General features: G+C 38.5%; 1 protein-coding gene across 7 annotated transcripts in view; it reads left to right on the forward strand.

Moving 5' to 3' along the window:
* The first annotated feature begins 3,197 nt into the window (after nucleotides 1–3,197).
* Nucleotides 3,198–23,852, forward strand: part of NKTR (natural killer cell triggering receptor) — a 58,243-nt gene continuing 37,588 nt past the window's right edge. For 5 of the 7 annotated variants that reach the window (XM_078152406.1, XM_020999178.2, XM_020999174.2 and 2 more), the window contains exons 1-6: nucleotides 3,198–3,301; nucleotides 3,549–3,637; nucleotides 19,340–19,414; nucleotides 20,874–20,981; nucleotides 21,851–21,895; nucleotides 23,744–23,831. In XM_078152406.1, coding sequence (XP_078008532.1) covers nucleotides 3,580–3,637; nucleotides 19,340–19,414; nucleotides 20,874–20,981; nucleotides 21,851–21,895; nucleotides 23,744–23,831 — 374 coding nt within the window. In that variant the 5' untranslated portion in view covers nucleotides 3,198–3,301; nucleotides 3,549–3,579. Of the gene's footprint in view, nucleotides 3,302–3,548; nucleotides 3,638–19,339; nucleotides 19,415–20,873; nucleotides 20,982–21,850; nucleotides 21,896–22,196; nucleotides 22,225–23,743; nucleotides 23,832–23,852 lie in introns of those variants that run through there. The other 2 variants (XM_078152408.1, XM_078152409.1) reach the window with 2 other exon arrangements.

Genomic DNA, 23,852 nt, shown 5'->3' on the forward strand with positions numbered 1-23,852 from the left:
AGAATAAAGAGGTAGATAGAGTGCCTGAACAAAGACAAAGATGAATTGGAGACAAAGGTAAAAGTAAACTCTTCAAGAGTTATTTGCTAAGTCATTGGTTTAGACAGGATTATTTTTTTCTTGGCTTGGCTTCCTGCTGCATTATTTTAGGAATATGATAAGCCTGCAGCTATGGGGAGTTTTAGAAAAGGACTTATTTTTAATTGCATGAAACTACCACCTGTGGCTCCTTAGCTACACAATAATCGTGTTGACAAATTATTACTTTTAACAAGTATGCTTATTTCATCTTTCTACTAAGTACTATTAGAAATGTTTAGCAAGTTTTTTATAGACTTTCTTCACTGTGTATATTTTTGTAAGTCTAGCTATAAAATTTGTAAATTCTGAGATGCTGATTTTATTTTTCTTTTAAAATTAAGCTTATTAGATATTGAGACAAAAAAAAATCCTTCCCTTCCACTTTTGAAGAATTATAGTACGAAAAGGCAGCCATGATACCGTGGAGCTTTCTATTTGAGTTAGAAGGCCTGGGTTCCAATAATTAAAGCATGTTTAGCCTTGAGTGACCACTCTCCCTTTGCGGGCTTCAATCATTTGTAAAATAAAGATATTGGAATGGATAAGCCAGGGATGGGGAACCTGAGGCCTTGAGGCCACATGTAGTGGCCCTCTAGGTCTTCAAGTGTGGCCTCTGACTGAATTCAAACTTCACAGAACAAATTCTCTTAATAAAAGGATTTGTTCTGTAAAACTTGGACTCAGTCAAAGGCCACACCCAAGGACCTAGAAGGCCACACGTGGTCTTGAGGACAAAGTTCTCCACCCCGAACAATCTCTAAAGTCAGTTTCAGTGATAAATTTTATGATCTGCAAAGGGCCTGTTCTAGATGATCTCGAAGGTCATTTCTAGCTTTAAATCTGTGAAATAAAGTGGCTGTATCTCTAAGGTCATTTACAACTCCAAATCTTAGTATTGTTTAATTAATATGGAAAGTGTACTTGGGCTTGTTTGGGACAGTCTTCATCTAATCTTCTACTCCTGTCCACCATCTCTTATACTGTCTAGTTCTCTAATTTAGCTGGTAAACTCTAGAAGTGGAATTCATGTAGCCAAGACAAAAGAAGGTATTACTAAAAATAATTTATATAGCACTTTAACAAAGAGTAGGAGGCTTTTCCTTACATGACACAAAACCCTATGGAAGGAATGAGTATTAGTTGGATGGAGACCACCAAATGTGGTGCACCGTGTTCCTTCTTTGGTGGATCCTCGTCTTGGCACAAGAAAATTAAATTGTTATGGAACTTTAATAGACATCTTAAACTCAATATGCCCCAAACTGAAATCATTATCTTTTCCCCAAACCCTAACCCCACTCTTACCTTCTTATTATAGAGGATAACACCATCCTCCCAGTCTCTTAGGCTCACAAACTAGGAGTCCTCCAGAATATTTTACTCTCTCACCATTCACATCCAAGCTGTTGCCAAGGCTCTGCAACATCTTTCCTGTATATCCCCTTCTCTCTTCTGTCACTGCCACCATTCTGGTGCAGGCCCTCATCACCTCACGCCTGGATTATTGACATAGCTTTGAGGTGGGTCTGCCTGCCTCAGAGAATCTCTCCCCACTCTAATCCATCTTCCATTTAGATACTAAAGTGATGTTCCTAAAATACAGGTCGGATTATATGTCATTGCCCCACTTGACAAACTCCAGCAACTCTCTTCTGCTTCCAGGAGCAAATACAAAATGCTGTTTGGCATTCAATGCCTTTCATAACCTAGCCCATTCCAACCTCTCCGGTCTTCTTACATCTTACTTTCCAACACTACTCTTCGATCCAGTGACTCTGGCCTCCACGCTGCTGCAACAAACAAGATACTCCCCAGCTGGGATTCTCTCTGGCAGTCCCCCTGGCCTGGAAAACTGTCCCTCTGACCTCCCAGGCTTCCTTTAAGTCCCAACTAAAATCCAACTCCTACAAGAAGCCTTCCCTGACCATGACTTCCCTTTTAATTATTTCCTACTTACCCTGTATATAGCTTGCTTTCTATACATTTGCATCTTGTTTCCCTCATTAGACTTTGAGTTCATTGAGGGAAAGGGGCCGTATTTTGCCCCTTTTTGTATCCCCAGTATTTAGCAAAGTGCCTAACATATAGTAGGTACTTAATGTTTACTGACTGGTTGTGCTGACCCTGGCAGTCAGTGCTAGGTCTGGGACATTCAATTAGTCACCTATGGGTGTCAATACCAAGCCCTTGGATTTTACTGCATTCTAGCTTCCCACAGGGTCTAGGTGTGAGAGGCTTTAAGGCCCTAGTTTACAAGGTATAACAAGAATTGATGGATGGACTTTAAAGAGCACCTAGTAGTCCAACACCCTTTTATGAATTCAACATTAAGTACTTATTGTGTACTGGGAGATTAGACACAATCCCTGCAGAATAATGACCCCAACAGAATTTAAAAGTTACATTTTAAGTTCCTAACTGACCAACAGAATTCTTACACGTGTTAAGGACAGTGAACATATTAAAAACCAGAACTTTCTGATGTCCTGGAGGAAGATGAGTACTAACTGGGAGAGAGGAGTGACTTTGGGAGATGGGAGAGAAGGGATCAGATTAAGTGAATAAAAAAGCATTTACTAAGCAATTACTACTACGCGGCAGTGGTGAAGGGACAACACCCTATCACACCACGAGCCCTCTCTCCCTCCTCCACTCCCTTCCACCATCTCTTTTCCCTGATCAATTTCCACGAACCCTACAGCTCCAAGCGGATGTGCTCTACTGCGCAGACTCTACCCCAGCTTCGGTACCCAAGAGAAAAGCGGCAGAAGAAAGGGGGTGGGGTCCGAGGGCAAGAAGTGGGAGGAGCCAAAGGAGCGAGGACGGGCGCGTGCGCAGAACGCTCTGCTTCCACCGCCGACCTTCCTCTTTCCCCCTCCTTCATAGGGCGCAAGATCTTTAGTGCCAGCTTCAGAGCAGGCCCTCTCCCCGCCCCTCTCTCTTTCTTTCCCCTCCCCCACACACTCTTCTCGTTCTTCCGTTATTCCCCCTCTTTCGCTGTCGGCGCTCTCGCGGCCTTTGGCAGTGATCTCGCGTTGTTTGGAGAAGCCAAAAGGCTAGGGGAGTGGTGGAGGGGGCGGAAGGCGTTGGAAGGGAGGGGGCTGCTGAGGAGGGAGGCAGGGCCTGAGTGGGAGGAGGGGGGAAGCGGCGGTAGGTTCATGGTGTCGGGCTGCCGTCTCGGTGGCCGCTCTTTCTTTTCGGCCACTTGAAGAGCCGCCAGGTGAGGACCGTCCCTGCTTGTTCCGGGCCCCATCCCAATCCCTGCGGGCAGGCGGGCGCTAGGCGCCGGTGGGGGCCTCGGCCTGGCCCGTCGCGATCGCCGGAGCTCGGAGACACCCCCCCTCTTCCCTCACGCGCGCGTTCCCGGGAGCCACGCCCTCCCCTCCCCTTACCCCTACCCCTACCCCTGCCGGTGCCTGGGCCCCGCCGCCTCCTAACCAGTCTCCTCTTCTCCTCTCTTGTCCCAGGCCAGCTGTCGCTGTTGCCGCTTCTGTCGCGATGGGGGCGCAGGACCGGCCTCAGTGCCACTTCGACATCGAGATCAACCGTGAGCCGGGTGAGCGAGCGGGGAAGGAGGGTGGGTGACCCTGCGGGATTCGGACCTACTCGTGCACACACCCCCTTCCTTCCTTCCTCCCTTCCCTCTCCCTGCGCCTCCTGAAGAAGAGGCGCTGTCCGACCCCCTCTTTGTTCCCTGCTCCTCGGCCACGGAAATCGAGGCGGCTCCTGGTGCCCCCTGTCTGTTTTTATAACGTTGTTCGAAGCCTCGGTTTCCCAGCTGTGAGATGCAGGGGTTTGGCTCCAATTTCTGTAGCTCTTTAAGGATGTTTACAAAATCTTCCCCCACCGGGGGGAGGAAGTATGGATAGTATTCTCCCAATTTGACAGCTGAGCCAGTGCATTCTTGGAGAGTTGAAATGACGTGTACAGGGTCATACAGCAGAGAAGTCAGGTAAGCTCATCTCCATCCCGAGGCTCAGAACGTGCCCCGGGTCACACATATAGTAAGTGTCGGAGCTGAGATTTGAATCCAGGTATTCTGAGTCAATGCAAGTCCAGGTCCCTGCCAACTTGAATATTTAATGAATAACTGTCAGGTCGTTGGGTCTTAACCTTTATTTCAAGTTTAGCGTTTCCTTCAGTTAATAAGCAGGGCTTAATTAAATCTTCCCCAAAATTGCAACCAAATAACCATGAAAATGGTAAGTTAAACTAATTGGATCATTTGATTTAGAGCTGGAAAAAAGGACCTAAGACTTTGCTTAGTTTAGATCTCTGTGTCCTGCAGATGGAGAAACAGATCCAGGGACTTTTCAGTGACTTGATCTAAGTCACACAGTAAGTAGCAGAGCTGACATTTGAAGGGAGGGCACTGACTCAGAAATCACTGTTTTTGCCAATACATCAGGCTGCCATTTCACTTGGGAGCTAAAGTTTCCAATATAGATCAGTTTAGTTCAGCAAGCATTTATTAGCTGCTTACTATGTGCAGGGTATAAGATGCAGAGGAAACTGGTAGTAGCCCAGGAAATTATATAGCTGGAGGGCAGGGACTGTCTCCCTTTTGTATTTCTGACCTAGTAAGTGCTTGGTAAATGACTGTTGATTAATTACTCTAATGAAAACCTCTATATAGGCAGACTGCTGACTGAAATAGTGCCATAAGTAAATGAGGTGCCATGCTTATACCTAACACATTGTGACCAAACCCACCTATGTTCATTTGGCTGACTGACTTTATTGCTTCATTCTATAGGAACTAGAATCATAGAATGTTATTGACTTGAGATATCATCTCATTTCTTTATACTGAGAAGGGGAAGTGACTCCCCCAGGTTACACAGTTATTGAGTGGCAGAATTGGGACTTACTTGGGTCTTCTTATTCCAGGTTCAGTACTCTTTCACTATGCTACGTGCCCTTGGCAAATAACCTCTTGACTGCCTAGCAGCTGACGTTCTGGTTCTTCAGTTTTATGTTCTGGAGTGACTGAGGGGGTGCTTCCCCTCTCTCTTTCCAGTAGTTAGCTCACCCCTTAAACACCTCATTTCCCTCTAATTTAGTTCTGTATGGCCAAGTGACCCCCTTCCCAGTGCTAGTGAGTTATGGTTTCACATTTCTACCACCCTGGTTTTACACGGGACCTGATGCTTTTCTGATGTCGCTTTGCTGAACCACTGATTCTGCCGTTCAGACTGCATTTTCTAAAAGAATCTGTACCCAGAATACCTGGGGTTCCCCTACAAAGCTGTGAAAATGAATCTATTAAATGTATGTATAAAACTAGAGCCATTAATACCAATTTTTGCATGATAATCACAGTAACTTCACTGTATGTGCTAGTGTTATAATACAACAAACATTTTAAATAAGTCACACTACCAAATAGTTGGGATTGCCAAAGACAAAATATGTACTTTAATGTGTAAATATTATTAGAACATGTTCCTTTCCAAGCTGTTTTTACAGGATTGAATGCTATCTAGAAAAAAATTGTCAGTGGGTTCTGTTAAGTGACTTCTTCCAAAAACTTGTCATAGTAGTTTTAATCACCTTGCTGCCATTTGTAGGGTTTATGCCATCTCTTTATGCACGGGTTGGAAGTTAGCAGAGTCAGACCTTTATATCAAATAGAACGTTTTCTTCAGATAAGTAAACTGCAAACCCTGATCCCTGAAAATGCAAGTGAAATTCACTGCAGTTTTCACTTATGTAAAGTAGAGATAATAAGGTTGTTGTGAGTATCAGATGATAATATTTGTGAAGTGTTTTGCAAACCTTAAAGAGCTATATAAATGCTAGCTAATATTGCTGCTGTTGTTATTACCACCAGTTCAGATCAAATCATGACTACAAATAACCATTACAACAGAAGCCCTGCACAGGCATGCACTGCATAATGTTGTTATGACATGTCTTTTTGTAGTTCAATTCAACAGACATTTATTAATCGATTATTATGTTTGAGGTAATGTGGTACTTAATGGTACTAACCAAACCTTGTCTAATTGTGGAAACTCCACTGTAGGGTCACTTGGTTGGTGCCTGTTGATAACATAGTTTCTTCTTCCATGTACCTTATTCTAATATGGAGGTAGCCCTGAATTTTAAAGGTTGTGCTACTGGAGCACAAGTTCTGGCAAGGCCTATCAAGATGGAAAGGTTTTGATTATGCTTTGTATATATCTTTCCTAGGACCAGCCTAGCTTTATTCTCAAAGGCTCATCACTGGAGACTTGGCTTTCACTTGATGAATTATTTCAGTAATAGTGAAAAGGATTGTCCACAAGGTGAAAATGAACTGATTTTCTTTGCTTGTGGGAGAAGGCCATGCTACTGAAATCAAGAGCCCTTGAAATATTTACTCTAAAACAATACTTGTCTAGGTATATCTCATTAAAGGGAACAGCATTCATATGATTTGGGGATCATCCAGAGTAAAAGTGAACTTTTTGTACTTATTTGTGCATATTAATGGATGTTATACATTTAAAGAGACTATTACACATTTAAAATGTGTCACTGGCATTTATTTAATTTCCGCCTAGTTTTTCAGAAAGATATTTGTTGAATGAAGTGAGCTTTATCTGGAACAAGTGTGTTATTCTCAAACAGATTTTGACCAGTATTTATTCAAATAATATGTTCTACTTTTTGTGTGTTTGGTGTTTATTTTATCTAAGAATAACAGAACCTCCTTGGGAAGAGATTATTGGTAGTAATCACTCTTGCCCAGATTAGCAAGAGAGTAAGAGGTTTTGATGAAAATGAGGTCATTGCAACATAAAAAAGAAATGCTGTTTCTGTTTGTTATCAGTAGGGATTTGCATCTTTTAATGTAAATGAATTAATGTACAGTCAATTAATAAGCATTTATTAACACTGCCCCCCCTCCCCCCCCGCCCAACTGTATGCCCAACACTGTGCTAGGTAAGTATCAGGGGGAAAATACAAAAGCAAAAGCGAAGTCACTGCCATCAGGGAGGTCATATGCTCTACTGGGAAGATGCTCTATATTCCCAGATAAGAAAATACAGGATATATGTGAAATAAGTATACACTATATATAGCATAAGTAATTCTTTTGAAAATGAAAGAAGCACAATGATTATAAGATCATAGAGATCTGGCCTTGTTATCAGGGTCCAAACCCTACCTTGGTCACCTACTTGACTCTGTGACCCTGGGCAGGTCTCTGAGACTGAATTGCTTAGAAGGTCCTAATGGCCCTGAGTTCAAATCTTATCTCTGCCACTTAACTAACTTACTTTGGGCAAGTCACTTAACCTCTCTGGGCATCAGTTTCTTTATCTGTAAAATGAGGTTGAATTAGATTATCTCTTGGGTCCCTTTTAGCTCAAGATCTATGATCTATGTTGATAGAGGAAGTTATTACTAGGAAAGCTAACAGTGAAGGAATTGTAGGCTCAGTTAAAAAAAAAAAAGACCATAGTAGAAATAGAAGAGCATTAGAGTGCAACATAGGACCTAGACTTGGACTCTTTACATCCTTTACCACTAGCCACGTTTCTGATCGCTAGTCAAGTCTTGTTGATTCTGCACCTACAACATTTCTTGTAGCTGCCCTCTATAATCACATAGCTCTCATCTTGTTTCAGGTTCTCAGTTCTTGCCTGGGCCATTGCAACCGGCTCTTAATTCACCTCTCTACCTTTATGCTCTCTCTTTTCCATTTCATCCTTCACAGTTGCCTAAATGACATAAGGGGGTAGGTCTGACTGTCACTCCCCAGGTCACCTCCAGTGGTTCCCTATTGACTCTAAGACAGAATAAAAACTCTCCTGCTTATTGTTTAAAGCTCTTCACATTCTGGTTCCTACCTTTCCATCCTTATTCGCGTTATTCACTTTTACACACTTTGTATTCTAGTCACACTAGACAATGAATTGTTCCTCACGTTCCACATGCCATCACCTGACAGCCTTGATGCCATAGCTGGAATGTACCATCTCCTCTCAGAATGCTTACCTCAGCTCAGATGCCACTTCCCTACCTTCACTGCTCTCTTCTCTCTCCCATATAGTTTTCTTCCTCCTGAAATGATTTTGTATTTTGTAGGATATAACAAACTCTCAGAGGGCAGAGATGGTTCTATTTTTCCCCATTGTATCCCTAGTGCCTTGCACATACATGCTTAAATAAATGTTTGTAGTGTTGAATGTGAGTGTCCTCAAGTGGCCAGGACTCTTCTTGGGCAGCTAGAATTCACCAGGACTGTTTTTTGGAGATGTTTTTGAATGACTTTTGTTTTTATATTACACTTACTTCTGAAGATAGTCTACCTTACTCCCATACTCGGTAAACTTACTTTGTAACAAAGATTAAAAAAAGACAAAGAAAAAACAGATTTGACAAAACCAGCCAACACATCAACTGAATAAAGAGGTTGGATTTAGTTACCAGGCTCTCATTATCTACATCTATGATCCTGTGATCTGACATTATAAGAAATATTCCACGTTAGTCCCCCAAATCTTCTCTGCTGCTCCTCTTGGTCATCTTATGGATTTTTAACAAGCTAATTTTGGGAGAAAAGCTGGCTAGTTGTTCAAAGTAAAAATCTATTTTCCCTAGAAGTTTTGAAATATGAAAGGTAATTACAAACTTCATTACCAGGGCTTGGAAAATACCACTGCCATATATCTTTATCAAGTTTTTGGCAAGCTGTCTTTTCTTTGGTCCCAAGTCTTTCCTCCAAATCTTATTTATGTTAATAAAGGAGCCCTTGGGCATAACTGTTGAGTAGGAGCTTTTACAATTTTTTTTATTCCTACATTGGTCCCACAGGAAGTCACCTTACAAACATCACCTATGACCTTTTTCTTTCTCTCAGTAAAAAGTTGCAGAATAGTCAAGCAGAAAGCTTCTGGAAGTATTAGGAAAACGTAGTTAATGATGCTCATTAACTGACAATTCCATGTGACTGATTTTCTCCAGTTTTGAATTTTAAATAAATCAGGAAGGGGTTTTGTTCTGTTTTGTTTTTTGAGTATTCTTGGCCTTGGAATTTCCTTTTTTACCCCCACAGAATCGGAGTGGTTACAACCCCTGTTCTCTCCAATGTTTCTACCACAGCACTTTTTAGTACCTTTATTATTTCTATTCAGTCATCTTATTCATTAGACTGGAATACTTGAGTACAGAGACCAAATCTTATTTGTATGTGTCCTACAATAGTAGATATTTAATAAATATATTTTGAATGAGTGAACCATTGATTTAAACCTCAGTTATAAGGATAAAATTGGAGTGTTTTTGCCTGTGTGGTGTTCTGATAATACCAAATTTAGTAAATCATATGTCCAGAAAAGTTGAAGCACATCTAAGAAATCAGTTATTCATAAATATCTATTAAAAGTCTTCTCATTCATGGAAGTGAACTAAGGACAGACTCTGGGGATTTTATATGTCTACAGTTGATCATACGTCCCTTTAATGGAATTTGTAATCCAAAAGTGAGACAGCAAACCGCACTAAGAACAGAAGTGAACTATTACAAGAGGACTTCACTTCTCAAAAGGGCATGCACCTGATAGGTATAATTCTGCTGCCTCATCCCTGATCCTAGAAGGCTTTGGAAGGTCCTACAGAGTCAGCAGCAGACTCTAGTTCTGGTCTAAGAGCCAAGAACCTTTGTCACCAGAAGAGTAACTGTCAGGTGAGAAACATTTTTGGCCACAACAATTTATGAAAATGTGATCATTGGTGGTGGAGGAGGAGGGTGTACACAGCACAGACGCTAGAGCATTCTGTCTCATCATACCTTTACTGCTGTCACATTCTGTCTTGTCATACTTATTTTCATGAATGTTGTAGTCTTCTTTTTAGATTATAAGCTCTTTGAGGAAAGACTCATTTTCATCTTCCTATCTTTAGTTTTGAGTACAGGAGTACATGTAAATACTGTACTTAACACAGTTAGTTGGATCAAATTGAAATTTGAGATACTGAAGTGTTCAGAGAGGTAGAGAAGCAATCCAGTATAAAGTATTGCTTTTTTAAAAATAATTAATTAAGTTTTAGTTGTCAACATTCACTTCCATACGATTTTGAATTTTAAATTTTCTCTCCCCCTCCGAGATGGCATGCAATCTGATATAGGCTCTACTTATACATTCATATTAAACATATTTTCACATTAGTCATGATATAAAGAAGAATTAGAACTAATGGGAGGAACCACTAGAAAGAAGAAACAAAACAACTCAAGAAAAGGAGAGCAACTAGTATATTTCCATCTGCATTCAGACTCCATAGGTCTTTCTCTGGATGTGGGTAACATTTTCCATAGTGAGTCTTTTGTAGTTTTCTTAGATCCTTGCATTGCTGAGAAGAGCTTGGTATATCAAAGTCAGTCATCACACAATGTGGCTGTTACTATGTACAGTGTTTTCCTGGTTCTACTCATTTCACTCTATCAGTTCATATAAGTCTTCCCAGTTTTTTCTGAAGTCTGCTCATCATTTCTTATAGCATAATAGTATTCCAGTTACATTCACATACCACAATTTGTTCAGCCATTCCCCACTTGATTGACGCTCCTCAATTTCCAGTTCTTTGCCAGAAAGTATTGCTTTTGAATTGAGAAAAATACTTATGTAAAAGCACATATTAAGCAAAATCCAGAGTAAATCATATTGTTTTGTTTGTTATATGAAATAAAGAAGGCATTGCTGAAGTAGTCTTTTTGAGATTCTAAACTATGAAAGACCACTAAAACTCCTAAGACCATGGAGGGGGTGAGAGAGAAAGGAGGGAAAGCATGTGCTAAGCACTTCACAAATATCACTTCTTTTGATCCTCACATCAACCTTATTAGGTAGATACTGTCACTGTTATCCCCATTTTACAGATGACATGGCTGAGACAAACACATTATGTGACTTGCCCAGGGTCACACAACTAAGTATCTGAGACTGAATTTTAATTCAGGTTTTCTTGACTCCAGGAACTTTATAGACTAGTTATTATTATTTATAAATAAAATTAATCATAAATATCTATTAAAAGTCTTCTCATACATGCTCCTACCACTAGTTAATGGTACTAATATACTGTTAAAAAGAAGTTTTCAGCTCTAATCTAATTTCTTCATTATACAATTGAGTAAATTGAGGCCCAGAGAAGTAAAAATGACTTATTCCTCTCTTTTAGCTGTGCCCTTAGTTTAAAGTTTCTGACATGTTCTGCTAGTAGCTTACACATGCATACATACAGTTTGGGCTGAGTATGCTCAGGCACTCCTCAGTATCTCCATTTAAAAGTGTATTTTAAAATAAAAAATTTTTCAATTAATAAGCATTTTCTTTCCCTTCTTCCCCCCTCCTCACTGGAAAAAAAAAAAGAAGGAAAGAAAAACTAAACCCCTGTGAGAAATATATATCATCAAGTAAAACAGATTCCTACATTGGCCATGTAAAAGCATAGGTCAATACAAACTATTTTGAGAGACTTGGCATTCTGATCACCACAAAGATCAACCACAATTTCAGAACACTCATAATGAAACATCTTACCCAACTCCTTTAGATAGAGAGGTGATATGGACTCAACACAAATTGAGATAGTTTTTTGGTTATGGCCAGTGCAGAAATTTGTTGTCTTGCTTGTTCATTTGTGTTTTTAACAAGAGTTTTTTTTTTCTTTCTCAAAGTGGGCAGGGGGAGGGAGGTGTGAGGGAGAGAAGGTAGATCTTCATTTGAGAATAAAATAACATTTAATTTTTTAAAAAATGAATGTTTTCATTCTGTAGCTTGAATCTGTCACCTCTGTTAGCATTTTTCATCATCAGTGTTCTGATGCCATGATAGTGCATCGCATGGATCAGAATTCTTTCTAAGTTGTTTGTCTTTATGATGTTGTTATCATATAAATTGTTCTCTTGGTTCTGCTTGCTTCACTTTGGGACCAGTTCATCTGGTCCTCTCAGGTAACTCTGAAACCATGCCTTTCATCATTTCTCATGGCACAATGAATATCCCATTTCACTTATATAACATATTATGTCCAGTCCTTACTTTGATCCTCTCCTTTCTTAGTTTTCAATTCTTTGTGACTATAAAAAGAGCTGCTACGAATATTTTTGTGCATATGGGTCCTTTTCCTTTTTCTTTTATCTTTTTGGAATATAGGCCTAGTGGTGGTATAGCTGGGCCAAAGGACCTACACAGTTTAGTAACTTTTTGGACATAGTTCTAAATTGCTTTCCAAAATGGCCAGACTAATTCACAGCATTACTGGCAGTGCATTAATGTGTCTGCTTTCCTGCAGCCCACCCAGAATTTGTCGTTTTCTGTCTTTGTCATCTTTGCTAATCTGAGGGATAGGAGATAGAACCTTATGGTGGTTTTAATTTGCATTTCTCTTTAATTATTAGTGATTTGGAACATTTTAAAAATATGGTTATTGATTAATTGCATTTCTCATTTCTTTTGAAAATTGCCTGTTCATATCCTTTTACTTTATCCACTGGGGAATGGCTCTTAGTTTTTATAAATTTGAACCTCCCCCACACATATCTTAGAAATGAGACCTTTATCAAGGAAACTTGCTACAAAGATTTTTCCCCCCATTTACGTGCTTCCCTTTTAATTTTAGCACCATTCAGCCTACACCTTCTTTTTTAAAACATAATTTTATTTTTTTCAATTGACTAAACACCACCTTCTCTCCTCCCAATTGAAGGGGGAAAAAAGAAGCAAAACACTTGCAACAAATATGCATAGTTGGGGGGTAGCTAGGTGACTCAACGGATAGAGCACCGGCCCTGAAGTCAGGAGGACCTGAGCTCAAATGCGGCCTCAGACCAGACACTTGACGCTTACTAGCTGTGTGACCCTGGGCAAATCACTTAACCCCAATTGCCAAAGGAAAAAAAAGATAAAAATATGCGTAGCTGAGTAAAACAAATTCTTATATTGGCTATGACCAAAAAACATTTATGTCTGTGTCCTCTGGAACTATGATTAGTTGTGTTGATCAGTTTTCGACTCCTTCTTTATAAAGAAGAGAGTGTTGAGAGGAGTGTATTTGGCACCAGTGCTCTGGGTTTGATGTACTCTGCTTCTGCTCCCCTCTTGTTTTTCTCTTGCGAGGAGGGCAGTCATAGGTTCTTTCCTTTTAAACCCCTCTTTGGGTTCTGTACTTCGTGGTAAGAGTTTGTTTTGCTTAAAACAATTCCTTTGCTTATCTACTCTCTCTTGTCACCCCTCCCCCTTTTCCTGCCTATTTCTCTGTTGAGTGAAATATATTTCTGTGTGTATTCTTCCATGTTTGATCAGCTGAAAGTGAGGTTCAAGTGCCCAGCCCCCCCTTTTCTACTTTGCATAGTCTTTATACAACCCTAAGCAGCACAGTTCTTGGCACATAGTGCTTAATAGAGGCTTGTTTTCTTTCTTATGTTTAATCACTCAAATTACATAAGATAATTTCCCTTACCCTTTCCCTCTCTTTCCTTCTTTCTCCAGTGTATTTCTTTCCCCCGTCCTTTCTTTTCTAATCATCAAAACATCAACAAAAACCAAAACCCAAACAAATCTCCCAGGCCTTTTTATCATTTTTGTTATAGCTAACATTTACATAGCACTTACTGTGTTCAAGGCACCCTGTTAAGTGCTTTATAGTTATCTCATTTGCTCCTCACAACAACCATGGGGAAGTACGTGCTATTATCTCCATTTTACATGGGGGGCTGGGGGCTGAAACAAATTGAATGACTTGTCCAGGGTCACAAAGCTAATGGATGTCTAGGACTGGATTTGAACTCAGGTTTTCCTCATTCCAGGCCTGATTTCTATCCACTGGGCCACCTACGTGCCTTTCTAGAGGCCTTTTGTTTTATTAGACTCCCTTATGACTCTTAATGGTGTTAAGGCTCTGAGGAATCACACGTCTCTCTGCTCCCCCAGATGGGTACCCACTTTGTTCCCAGTTCTTTGTAACTACTGAAGGTGCTGCCATAAAAATATTTTTCTATATATGTAGCCTTTCCTTCTATCTTTGACCTCTTTGGGGTGGGTCAAAAGGCATCAAACTCGGTTTTCCTGACTGAAGCGCTCTTTGTGCTTTATCATGATGATAAGCTGCTCTGGAGGTTATAGTTTGGTATTTTTATCTAAAACTTAAGCACTCTTATAAGGAATGGATGATTTATTTTGAAACTAAAAAGTTAATATTTTAAGTAAGGTTTTGTTACTTCTATTGAAATATAAGTACCAATAGTCCAGTGACTTTGGAGGAGTGACCTTGAGTTGAATTGAAGCATTGAATTTGATGACTTTTGAGGTCTCCTCTAGCTCTGAATCTATGATCTTATTTCCATAATTTTATGATTATGGTAGAATAATTTTATGTTGGTTTTTTTAAATCAAGCCAGTTCTCTTTTTTTTATACCTTGTTTTTATCCTCTTTTATCAATTTAAATATACAAAATTACAATTGGAGAAATAGTTTGAACTGTGTTTTGATAGAATTTAGAACTTAGCTTTTGCAGTATATCTTAAGTTTTGTATATTGTTTAAATAGTTTCTTTCATAGTTGCTCCACTTGCTTCATTGTGGTGGTATATATTCCATTATGGTATTGAAGTCAAAATATCTGTCTTCACTCTTTGGATTGCAGCGTCATGCCCTCTAGAGAGAAAACCTTTCTTAATTGCTCCTTCAGTAGGGATCAAGAGATTAAAGAGTTTTGTCCTTCACCCTTGGTAAATGTAAGAGAGCTCTCTGTGAGTATAACAGCCATTAATTTCTAATATAAGAAAATGAGGTTCTTAAGATAGTTTTTTAAATGCTTTAATATAGTCTTGTCCTTTCAAATGAAATCAATAAACATTTATTAAGCTTTTATTAATATCAATTATTAATTATTAATCAATTATCAATAAACATTTATTAAGCATTTACAAGCACATGCTGTGTGCTGGGCACTATGCTAAATGTTGTGAATAACAAAAAGAAGCTAAAGATAGTCCTTGCCTTCAAGGAGCTCACAATCTAATGGAGGAGACAAGATCCAAATAAATAGATCTACAAAATAATTAGGAAATAATTAAAAGAGGTAAAGCCCCAGAATTTAGAGGGCTTCCTATAGAAGGTAAGATTTTAGTTGGGATTTAAAGGGAGCCAGGGAGGTCAGTAGTTAGAGCAGAGAAGGGGAGAGGGTTCCAGGCATGGGGACAGCCAGAGAAAATGCCTGGAGCCGAGAGACACGGAGTATTTTGTTTGTGGAACAGTCAAGAGGTCAGTGTCACTGGATCAAAGAGTACATGTTTACTGGAAAGGTAGGAGGAAGCTAGCTAGGTAAAGAAGATGTTTGCTTTTCTTTCTTTCTTTTTTTTTTTTGGCTAGGCAACGATGTTAAGTGACTTGCCCAGGGTCACACAGCTAGTAAGTGTTATGTATCTGAGGCTGGATTTGAACTCAGATCTTCCTGAATCCGGGGCCAGTGCTCTAGCCACTGCACCATCTAGCTGCCTGTAAAGAAGAGTTTTGAATTCCACATTGAGCATTTTGTATTTGATCCCGGCGGCAAAAGGGAGCCACTGGATTTTATTGAAAGGGCAGTGACATAATTGGACCTGTGCCTTAGGAAAATCACTTTCTAGTGTCTGACTAGATGGATTGGAGTGAGGAGAGACTTTGAGGCAGGCTGACCCACCAGCAGTGTGTTTCAATAATCTAGGCATAAGGTGATAAGGGCCTGTACCAGAGAGGTGGCAATGTCAGAGGAAAGAAGGGCTGTTGTAAAAGTAAAATCGGCTGACCTTGGCAGCAGCTTGAATATTGGGAGAGTGGGGTGAGGAATGAGAGATAGTGAGGAATCAGGACAACTCCTAGGTTAAGAACTTCAGGGACTGGGTGGATAGTGTTGCCCTCTACAGTCATCAGGAAGGGACTTCTGTTTAGGACATACTGAGTTTCAAATATCTAATGGACATCCAATTTAAGATGTCTGAAAGGCAATTGGAGAGGTGAGATTGGAGGTCAGCAGAAAAATTGGGGCAGGATAGGTAGTTTTAAGAATTGTCAGGGTTGCTGTGACCTCGGTATGTCTTTAAAGTAAGCATAAGTAATGGCAAGTGAAAAGCAAAATTGATCTTTGAAAAGATTTATCACTGATAAAACTATTTTTTTCAGTCTCAGTACCACTAGAGGGCTCCCTTTGATTTCTAATAATTTGTTAAGGACAGTAAAAGAATAAGATAGTTTGGAATTTTCAGGAGCAGAAACTTCAGATGTTTTAGGTTTTACAAAAAACTAGCTTCATATTTATCAAAGGAAATCCTGAAAATGGCTAGTGGTAGGCAGTTAGGTGCAATGGATAGAGTGCAGGCTTGTGGTCAGGAAGACCTAAGTTCAAATCTGGACTCTGACATTTACTAGCTTTGTGACCTCGAGCAAGTCACTTAACCTTGTTTGCCTCATCTGTAAAATGAGCTGGAGAAAGAAATGGCAAATCACTCCGGTATTCTTTGCCAAGAAAATCCCAAAATGTGGTTACAAAGCGTCTGACAGAACTGAAACAAACGAGGGTGGTGGAAATCATTGAGATTATGCCATGTTATGATCATATATAATCAGTTGAATATAATATAATATCATATAATATAATATAATATAATATAATATAATATAATATAATATAATATAATATAATATAATATAATATAATATAATATAATATAATATAATATAATCAGGTGTGGGTTAACTAGATGTCCTTTGAGGTCCTTTCCAGCTCATGAGATTTCATGACTGAGTTTTATCCTGTATACAAGTATTTATCAGTGAATACAGGGAGTCACAATATGCTTCACTCTGAACCAGCATTTATTTGGTCCTATTGGGCAAATTGCCAGAAACAGTATATTGACAGCTCAGTGGATAAGCCCGGAATCAGGAAGATCTGCATTCAAATCGGTCCTCAGATACTTGCTAGCTAGGTGATCCTGGGCAAGTCACTAAACCTTAGTTTGCTCAGTTTCTGCATATCTAAAATGGGGATGATAATACCTACCTCCCAGACTTCTGAGGTTCAAATGAGATAACAGTTGTAAAGTGCTCAGCACAGTGCCTGGAACGTAGTAAGTGCTACGTAATTGTTAATTGTTATTACTTTCTTGGTGGTCTCGTTAACACCCATGGGTTGTTATTTTTATACTGATAAATTTCAGGTCTCTCTATCTAGCCCTGATCTCTCTTTTGAACTCTAGTCCCACATCAGCAAACTGCCTGTTGGACATTTCCAGCTAGATATCCTGTTATTCACTTTTGGTGCCTTTTCTCTGTGAAGTCTTGTGTGCATAATTTGGATTTTACCTTGTTCTTGGAAGAAGACCTGAGTTTGAAGCCTGTCTCAGATGACTACTAGCTGTGTTGTTGTTGATTCAGTCGTATCTGACTCTTTGTTGACCTCATGGACCAATATCATCCATGGGGTTTACTTAGCAAAGATATCAAATTGGTTTGCCGTTTCCTTGTCCAGTGGATTAAGGCAAACAGAGGTTAAGTGACTTGCCTAGGGTCACACAGATTATACTTTTCAGAGGCTGGATATGAACTCAAGTCTTCCTGACTCCAGGCCCTATAGGTATCTCAAATTCAGCATGACTGAAACAACTCTATTTTTTTCACCTTCCCTCCCCGCCCAGTCCTCTTCCAAACTTTGACGTTTCTGTTGAGGGCACTTTGGCATTGATCCATGTGTTGTCGAAGTGCACAACCTTTGTGTCATTCTTGACTCTTCTCTTCCTCACTCCACTTGTCATTTGGTTACCAAATCTTGATTCTGTTGATTGATTGCTCTTGAGAACATCTCTCACGTCCATCCCCTGCTCTTCACTTTTGTGCCCTTCACCTTAGTTAGACCCTTAACCTACCCTGTTTCATTAGCCTCCTAAGTGGCTTCTAGCCTCTTTCTTCTCTAATCCAACCTCAACACGACTGACAAAGTGATGCTCCTAAAGCACAGGTCTGACCATGCTGCTCCACTGGCTCCCTATTCCCCTTAGTATAAAATGTGAACTCTTCTATTTAGCACTTCAAGCCTTTCACATTTTGGTTGGAACCTAGCTTTCCAGGCATGTTACACATGCCTTTTCTCTTCATACACTGCACATTCCAGTCAAATGGATGCTTTCTTGTTCTTCCTCACATACAGTATTCCATCTCATCTTTGTGCCTTTGCAAAGGCTGTCTTCCAACTGCCCCCCCCCAATACCTTGAATGTACTTCTTTTTCTTTAGGCAGCTTAGTGTCTGAGGGATAGAGTGATAGGCCTGGTGTCAGGAAGACCTGAATTCAAATGTGGCCTAGCTGTGTGACTTTGGGTAAGTCTCTTCAACTATAAAATGGAGACCATAATAGCACCTACCTCCTAGGGTAGTTGTAAAGATCAGATGAGATATTTGTAAAGTGCTTAGCACTGTGCCTGGCACATAGTAAACACTTAATGAGTATAGCTCTGCTGCCCTGTCCTGCCCTCTCTCTTATCATCTCTAACTTCCATTGCATCGCTAGCTGGCTCTCTGCTAATACTGTAGATCACATGCACCAACTGATGTGCTCATTAACAATAAGCCTTTAGACACAATTAACTCTTAGCAAAGGCCTTTGTTATGCTGGCATAGTAAGATCAGTAGCTACAAAACACTCTCCCTAGACTTGGGGCTTATGCATGTACAAATACACATGGCATCCATGAGGAGAGTTGGCTCAGGGAGTGGTATTCTATAGTATTTAGGTTACTTAAGCTTCTCCTGACTTTCTTCCTTCTTCCTGCTGGCCTACTTTTTTGTGTATCTTACATCTGATTATCCATCCAGTGTGAGAGTGTGGTGGGGTAGGAATTGTGATGGGATACCTTCAGGCAGGCCAGGGATTATAACATCTGCTTCTAGGCCCAATTCTGGAAAGATAAGAAATTGAGGAGGTAGAAGATTAAATCGAGCTCACTTTCTTCACAGAGTCCTCATTTTTGATATTTTGTATTTTGTCATAGCAGAAGTGATTGAGTTCCAGTTGTATTATTCCTTTTTTTTTGTTTTGTTTTTAATGCTTAGCTATGTTTGTGGAGACGTTAAAACAAATGGTTAAAATGAGATTTTTGAGTTATTTGTGGATTTTAGTTATGTTTGAACCTTTCTTTCTATGGTAACAGGTGTCATTGGATATGTTAAAAGTGTTTTTAAATCAAAAATTAATTAATACAGCTTATTTTTCCATGTGTTTTCTTTTAGTTGGTCGTATTATGTTTCAGCTCTTCTCAGACATTTGTCCAAAGACATGCAAAAATTTCCTTTGCTTATGCTCAGGTAAGTAAAGTATTAAGTATTTTCTAGGGAAAACTTACTTCGATTACAACTGTCTCTTGACTGACAAAATGGATATTTTCCAGAAAAAGTAGAGTGTAACGAATTTTGTAAATCACTGTATTTGATTTCTCTGATAATACCAGGGAACCATTATTTTGGAAATAACAAAGAGTTGTAAGACTGCTACCCTCTTATGTGGTAAAATCTTCTAATGCAGTTTTTAAAAGTATGATTCAGAAAATAGAATTTACTTATTATAGTTTATTTTAAAAATTCAGTTCTAGTCTGTGACAGAATTCAACTTTACAGATCTAGAATTGTTAATGAAGACTTATTGCCCTTTATTATTGTGGGGAGATATATAAAATATGTATAATGTGCACAAAAATACTAACATACTTCTATCAAGTTTTTTTGTATAAATCACAAATAATAGTATTAATTTATCTGTGTAAAAATCTTGAATCACTTATGTTTCTAGTGCAAATCCCAATCACATCCTTCCTATATTATTGTAATGGAATTCAGGTTGGTTTTTCTCTCTCCGATTTCCTCCTTCCAATCTGTTCTGCATACCACTGCCAAATTAATCTTCCTAAAATATCATTTTTTCTATCATATCACTGTCCTGTCTGGGACAATGTAAATAATGTAAGTAAGCAATAGCTTACCTTAAATATAAACCCCTGCATAGCTTTCAGTGCCCTCCTTGATTTGTCCCCCCCCTTTATGTATCCACCTTTATTTCCCATTGTTCTCTAACAGGATTCCTCTGTTTCAGCCAGAAACACCCACTCACTATCCCCTGAACAGATTATACAGGTATCCCCTTCCCATCTTTGTGCATGCTATAACCTACATTCATCCTCAGTGATGATAATAACTCTTATTTCTCTAGCCCTTTAAGATTTATAAAATACTTTGCTCACAACAACCATATAAGGGAGGGAATGCAAAAATATGCCTTACAGATGAGAAAATTGAGGTTTAGAGATATTAGATGACTTGCCTCTAATTACACAAGCTAGATAGTCGCAAAACTAGAAATCAAATTCGTGTCCTCACCTGAAACCTAGTACTCTACCTATAAGAACCAGCTCAAATCTTACTTCTTCTCTATTTTAATCCACATCTAGAATTTTTTTCTTTGAACGCTTATGTTTCTTATAGTCCTTTCCATACAAGTTAGGAGTTAAGATATATTCTTTAGCTTTTTTCCTTTGTATCTCTCTTTATCACTCTAAAAAAGGGTGTTAGCTAATTGAGAGCTGGGGCCAGACTTTTGCTTGGATCCCCACCCCCACCCCATTGTCCTCAGTCTAGTTTTGGGAACATAGAAAGTCCTCCTTAGAAAATTATTATCTTCTTTAAAATTATATGTTTGTATACACACACATTATATGTACACACACGTGTGCTTGTGTATGTATGTATTTGAGGCAGTAACCTTTTTTTTCAGGTGAAAAAGGTCTTGGGAAAACAACTGGAAAGAAGTTATGTTACAAAGGGTCTACGTTCCATCGTGTGGTTAAAAACTTTATGATTCAGGGTGGGGACTTCAGTGAAGGTAAAGCTGAACATTGTGCATCGAACACGTGCCATCTGTTTAGATTTTAGAATGTTTCATCATTTATTTGCCTGAGTTACAACTTAGACTAGTGCTGGATGTATAGTTACTCAATGCTCGTTGAATGCCTCTTCTGATTTTTACATCCTAAAATATTAAAATGTTCTCCTCTTTTTTTTCCCATGAAATTGAATTTTAGTAATATAATTACTTCAAAGTACTCTAGACTTAGAGCTGGGAGGGACCTCAAACTTACGGTTCCCAACTTTTGTTGTTCTACAAACCTTTTAATTTATTATACTATTCATAATATTTGTAAGCAATTATATACTTCTTGAGGTACCATAAAAGAATTTGTAGCACAGACTCCTTGAACCAATGTCATGAACTTCTAAGGGGTTTGTGAACCATTAAATGGGAACCATTGTTTAGTCCAAGCCCCTCATTTTACAGGTAAATGCGCTGTGGCCCAGAGAGGGTAAGTGACTTGCTCAGGGTCACACAGGTAATGAGTAGCAGAGTTTGCAAGTCTTCTGACACCAGTTTTTTTTTTAACTCTTATGCTTTCTGATATTTTAGTGCATTCACTACTTGAAATAACTGAGCTTTTGTTGAAATAATGTTTGTTGTGGCAGGATTTAGCATCTATTTGGATGTTAGGGTTAAATGAAAGAGTCTTGCCTCATGGAGTTAAGTCCTGAGTTTTTAAAAGATTTTGGAGCAGTGTGGTTTTCATAATGTTATAGAAGTTTTTGGAAGTGCCTTCCAGCAACATAGGAACTATAAGACTAATTCCTTGAAAATAATTGTGTATATTAAGTTTAGCATTTATAATTTTCAGATTGTTTAATATAATCCGTATTTTACAGGTAATGGAAAAGGAGGAGAATCAATTTATGGTGGCTATTTTAAAGGTAAGGCCTAATATTTTATGGTTTTTGTTTCAATTCTGGGATAAAGAAAATTTGAATCCTAGACTTTTAATGAAAAGTTTAATAGTTCATCTTTTGCATGAAACTAACTTTGCATGAAAATACTTTTATCTGCATGAATTTTGGGGTAAACTTACTGTAATATTTAACTTTTAATTGACAAGATTAATTAAGGCTAACTTTATTGGTTAAACATGACTTTCAGCATGGAGGTTAGGCAACTTTATTCATGAAAACTCCTATCTTCCTGCCTAAAACTGTCAACATATTCTTTTGTTTATAGAGAATGTGGTCTTTTGCAAAATGAAAAGGTAAGAGAACGAAGCTCAGTAACACAAATTCAAACTCTGTTCCTTTGCACCCTTCCTAATAAATTTATGGACAGCCTGGGGCAGTTGATGGCTGGATTTCTAGAGTGCTTGAAGGTGTGGAGAATTCTGTATATGATTTCATACCTACATTTGTTTGGATTTCTTTTCTTTTCACGGTTGTCAGTTACTTGTCAGAAAAAAAAAATCTAGAGATTCTTTTCAATACAAGCAACAAATTTGTTTTAAAATGTGGTATTCCCTTCCTTTCCAAAGGTTTCTATGTTTTATTTTGTGTTACTAAAAAGATATGATTATAGCTATATAGTGTTAGCATAAAACTTCTAAAAAGTGACTTTACATTTTGCCTCTTTCCAAAAATGCCCCAGAAAAGAGATTTGCGAGGATTAATAGTGGGGGGTCTAGTTTCAGGTCTCGAAACTGAGAGCTACAGTGTTATAATAGCCATGTATATTTCTTTTGAAAAATTGGATTATTACTCTTTTCAGAAGCCTGTTTATAAGGTAATTATTTTTAAAGTACTCTATATTTCTATTGAATGAATTTTTATGACCAAGTGTTTGTTTTGAAGAAGGATGCTTATCTGAATGTTTTAAGGAGGCATGAAGAAAAGTGCAGAATAGTTGTCTTTTGTTAGAACATCTCTGTAAGTGCTTCTTGTCAGATTCTTTCTCAGTGTACTTTAAGATTGCAGTAGCTGATTTATTAATATGGTTCTGTTTGGCTGTGAAAATCTGAAGTTGTAATGCTATAGACTCTGAAGTAGCCTTAGATTTCATTTCATTGCTTTCCATGGCAAATGCTTGTGTCTTTTTAAAGTTAATCTTATTTTCATTTTAAATATATCTTTTCACTTTTGTTGCCTTGTTTTTGTTGACAGCTTTTGTAGTCTTATTACTTTTAAGTAGAGAGAACCCTTATCTTTACTCATAATTTAGATGTGTCCCTGACACTTAATTTATTTTATCTTTCATGATCTTAATTTGAATTCATTTATGTAGTGTAATTCCTATTTAGGAGTTCAATAAATAAATGTGCAAATATGTATATTTTTCAACTGCAACTATTTCAACTATTTTTCTGCTACTTCAGTATATTAAGCAAGAGTATTTGGAACTGTTGGGGAAAATAGCACTTTGCAATAGAATAGCTTTATAGCTTTTATTTATTGGCTTTCTATAATAGTTGGTAGGTATATCTTGTGAACAGTTTCTGTTTAAAAAAAAAGACTTTTCTAAGGCTATTTCTTTGAAATGTTAAAAAATATCAGGTTTTTTTCCCCTCAAGGCTTTAATAAGTAAATGTTGGGGAGCCTATCTTTTGTTGTTTGAACTTTTGCTATTTCATTAGACCTAATTTTCTTTTTTAAAGTATTCAGTCGGGTATCTGTACTGACCAGAAGAAGAATTTCATCCTTAACTTTCCATATATTACTATAAAAATTACAATTTAAAGTTGACTTATAACTAGAGACTGACTAATCTGTTCTTTCTTCAAACAGATGAAAACTTTGTTCTCAAACATGACAGAGCGTTCCTTTTGTCAATGGCAAATCGAGGGAAACATACCAATGGTTCCCAGTTTTTCATGTGAGTAGGCATATTTCAGAG

The sequence above is a fragment of the Phascolarctos cinereus genome, unplaced genomic scaffold (assembly GCF_003287225.1).
Source record: "Phascolarctos cinereus isolate Bilbo 61053 unplaced genomic scaffold, phaCin_HiC Scaffold_4;HRSCAF=312, whole genome shotgun sequence".
Taxonomy (NCBI): Eukaryota; Metazoa; Chordata; class Mammalia; order Diprotodontia; family Phascolarctidae; genus Phascolarctos; species Phascolarctos cinereus.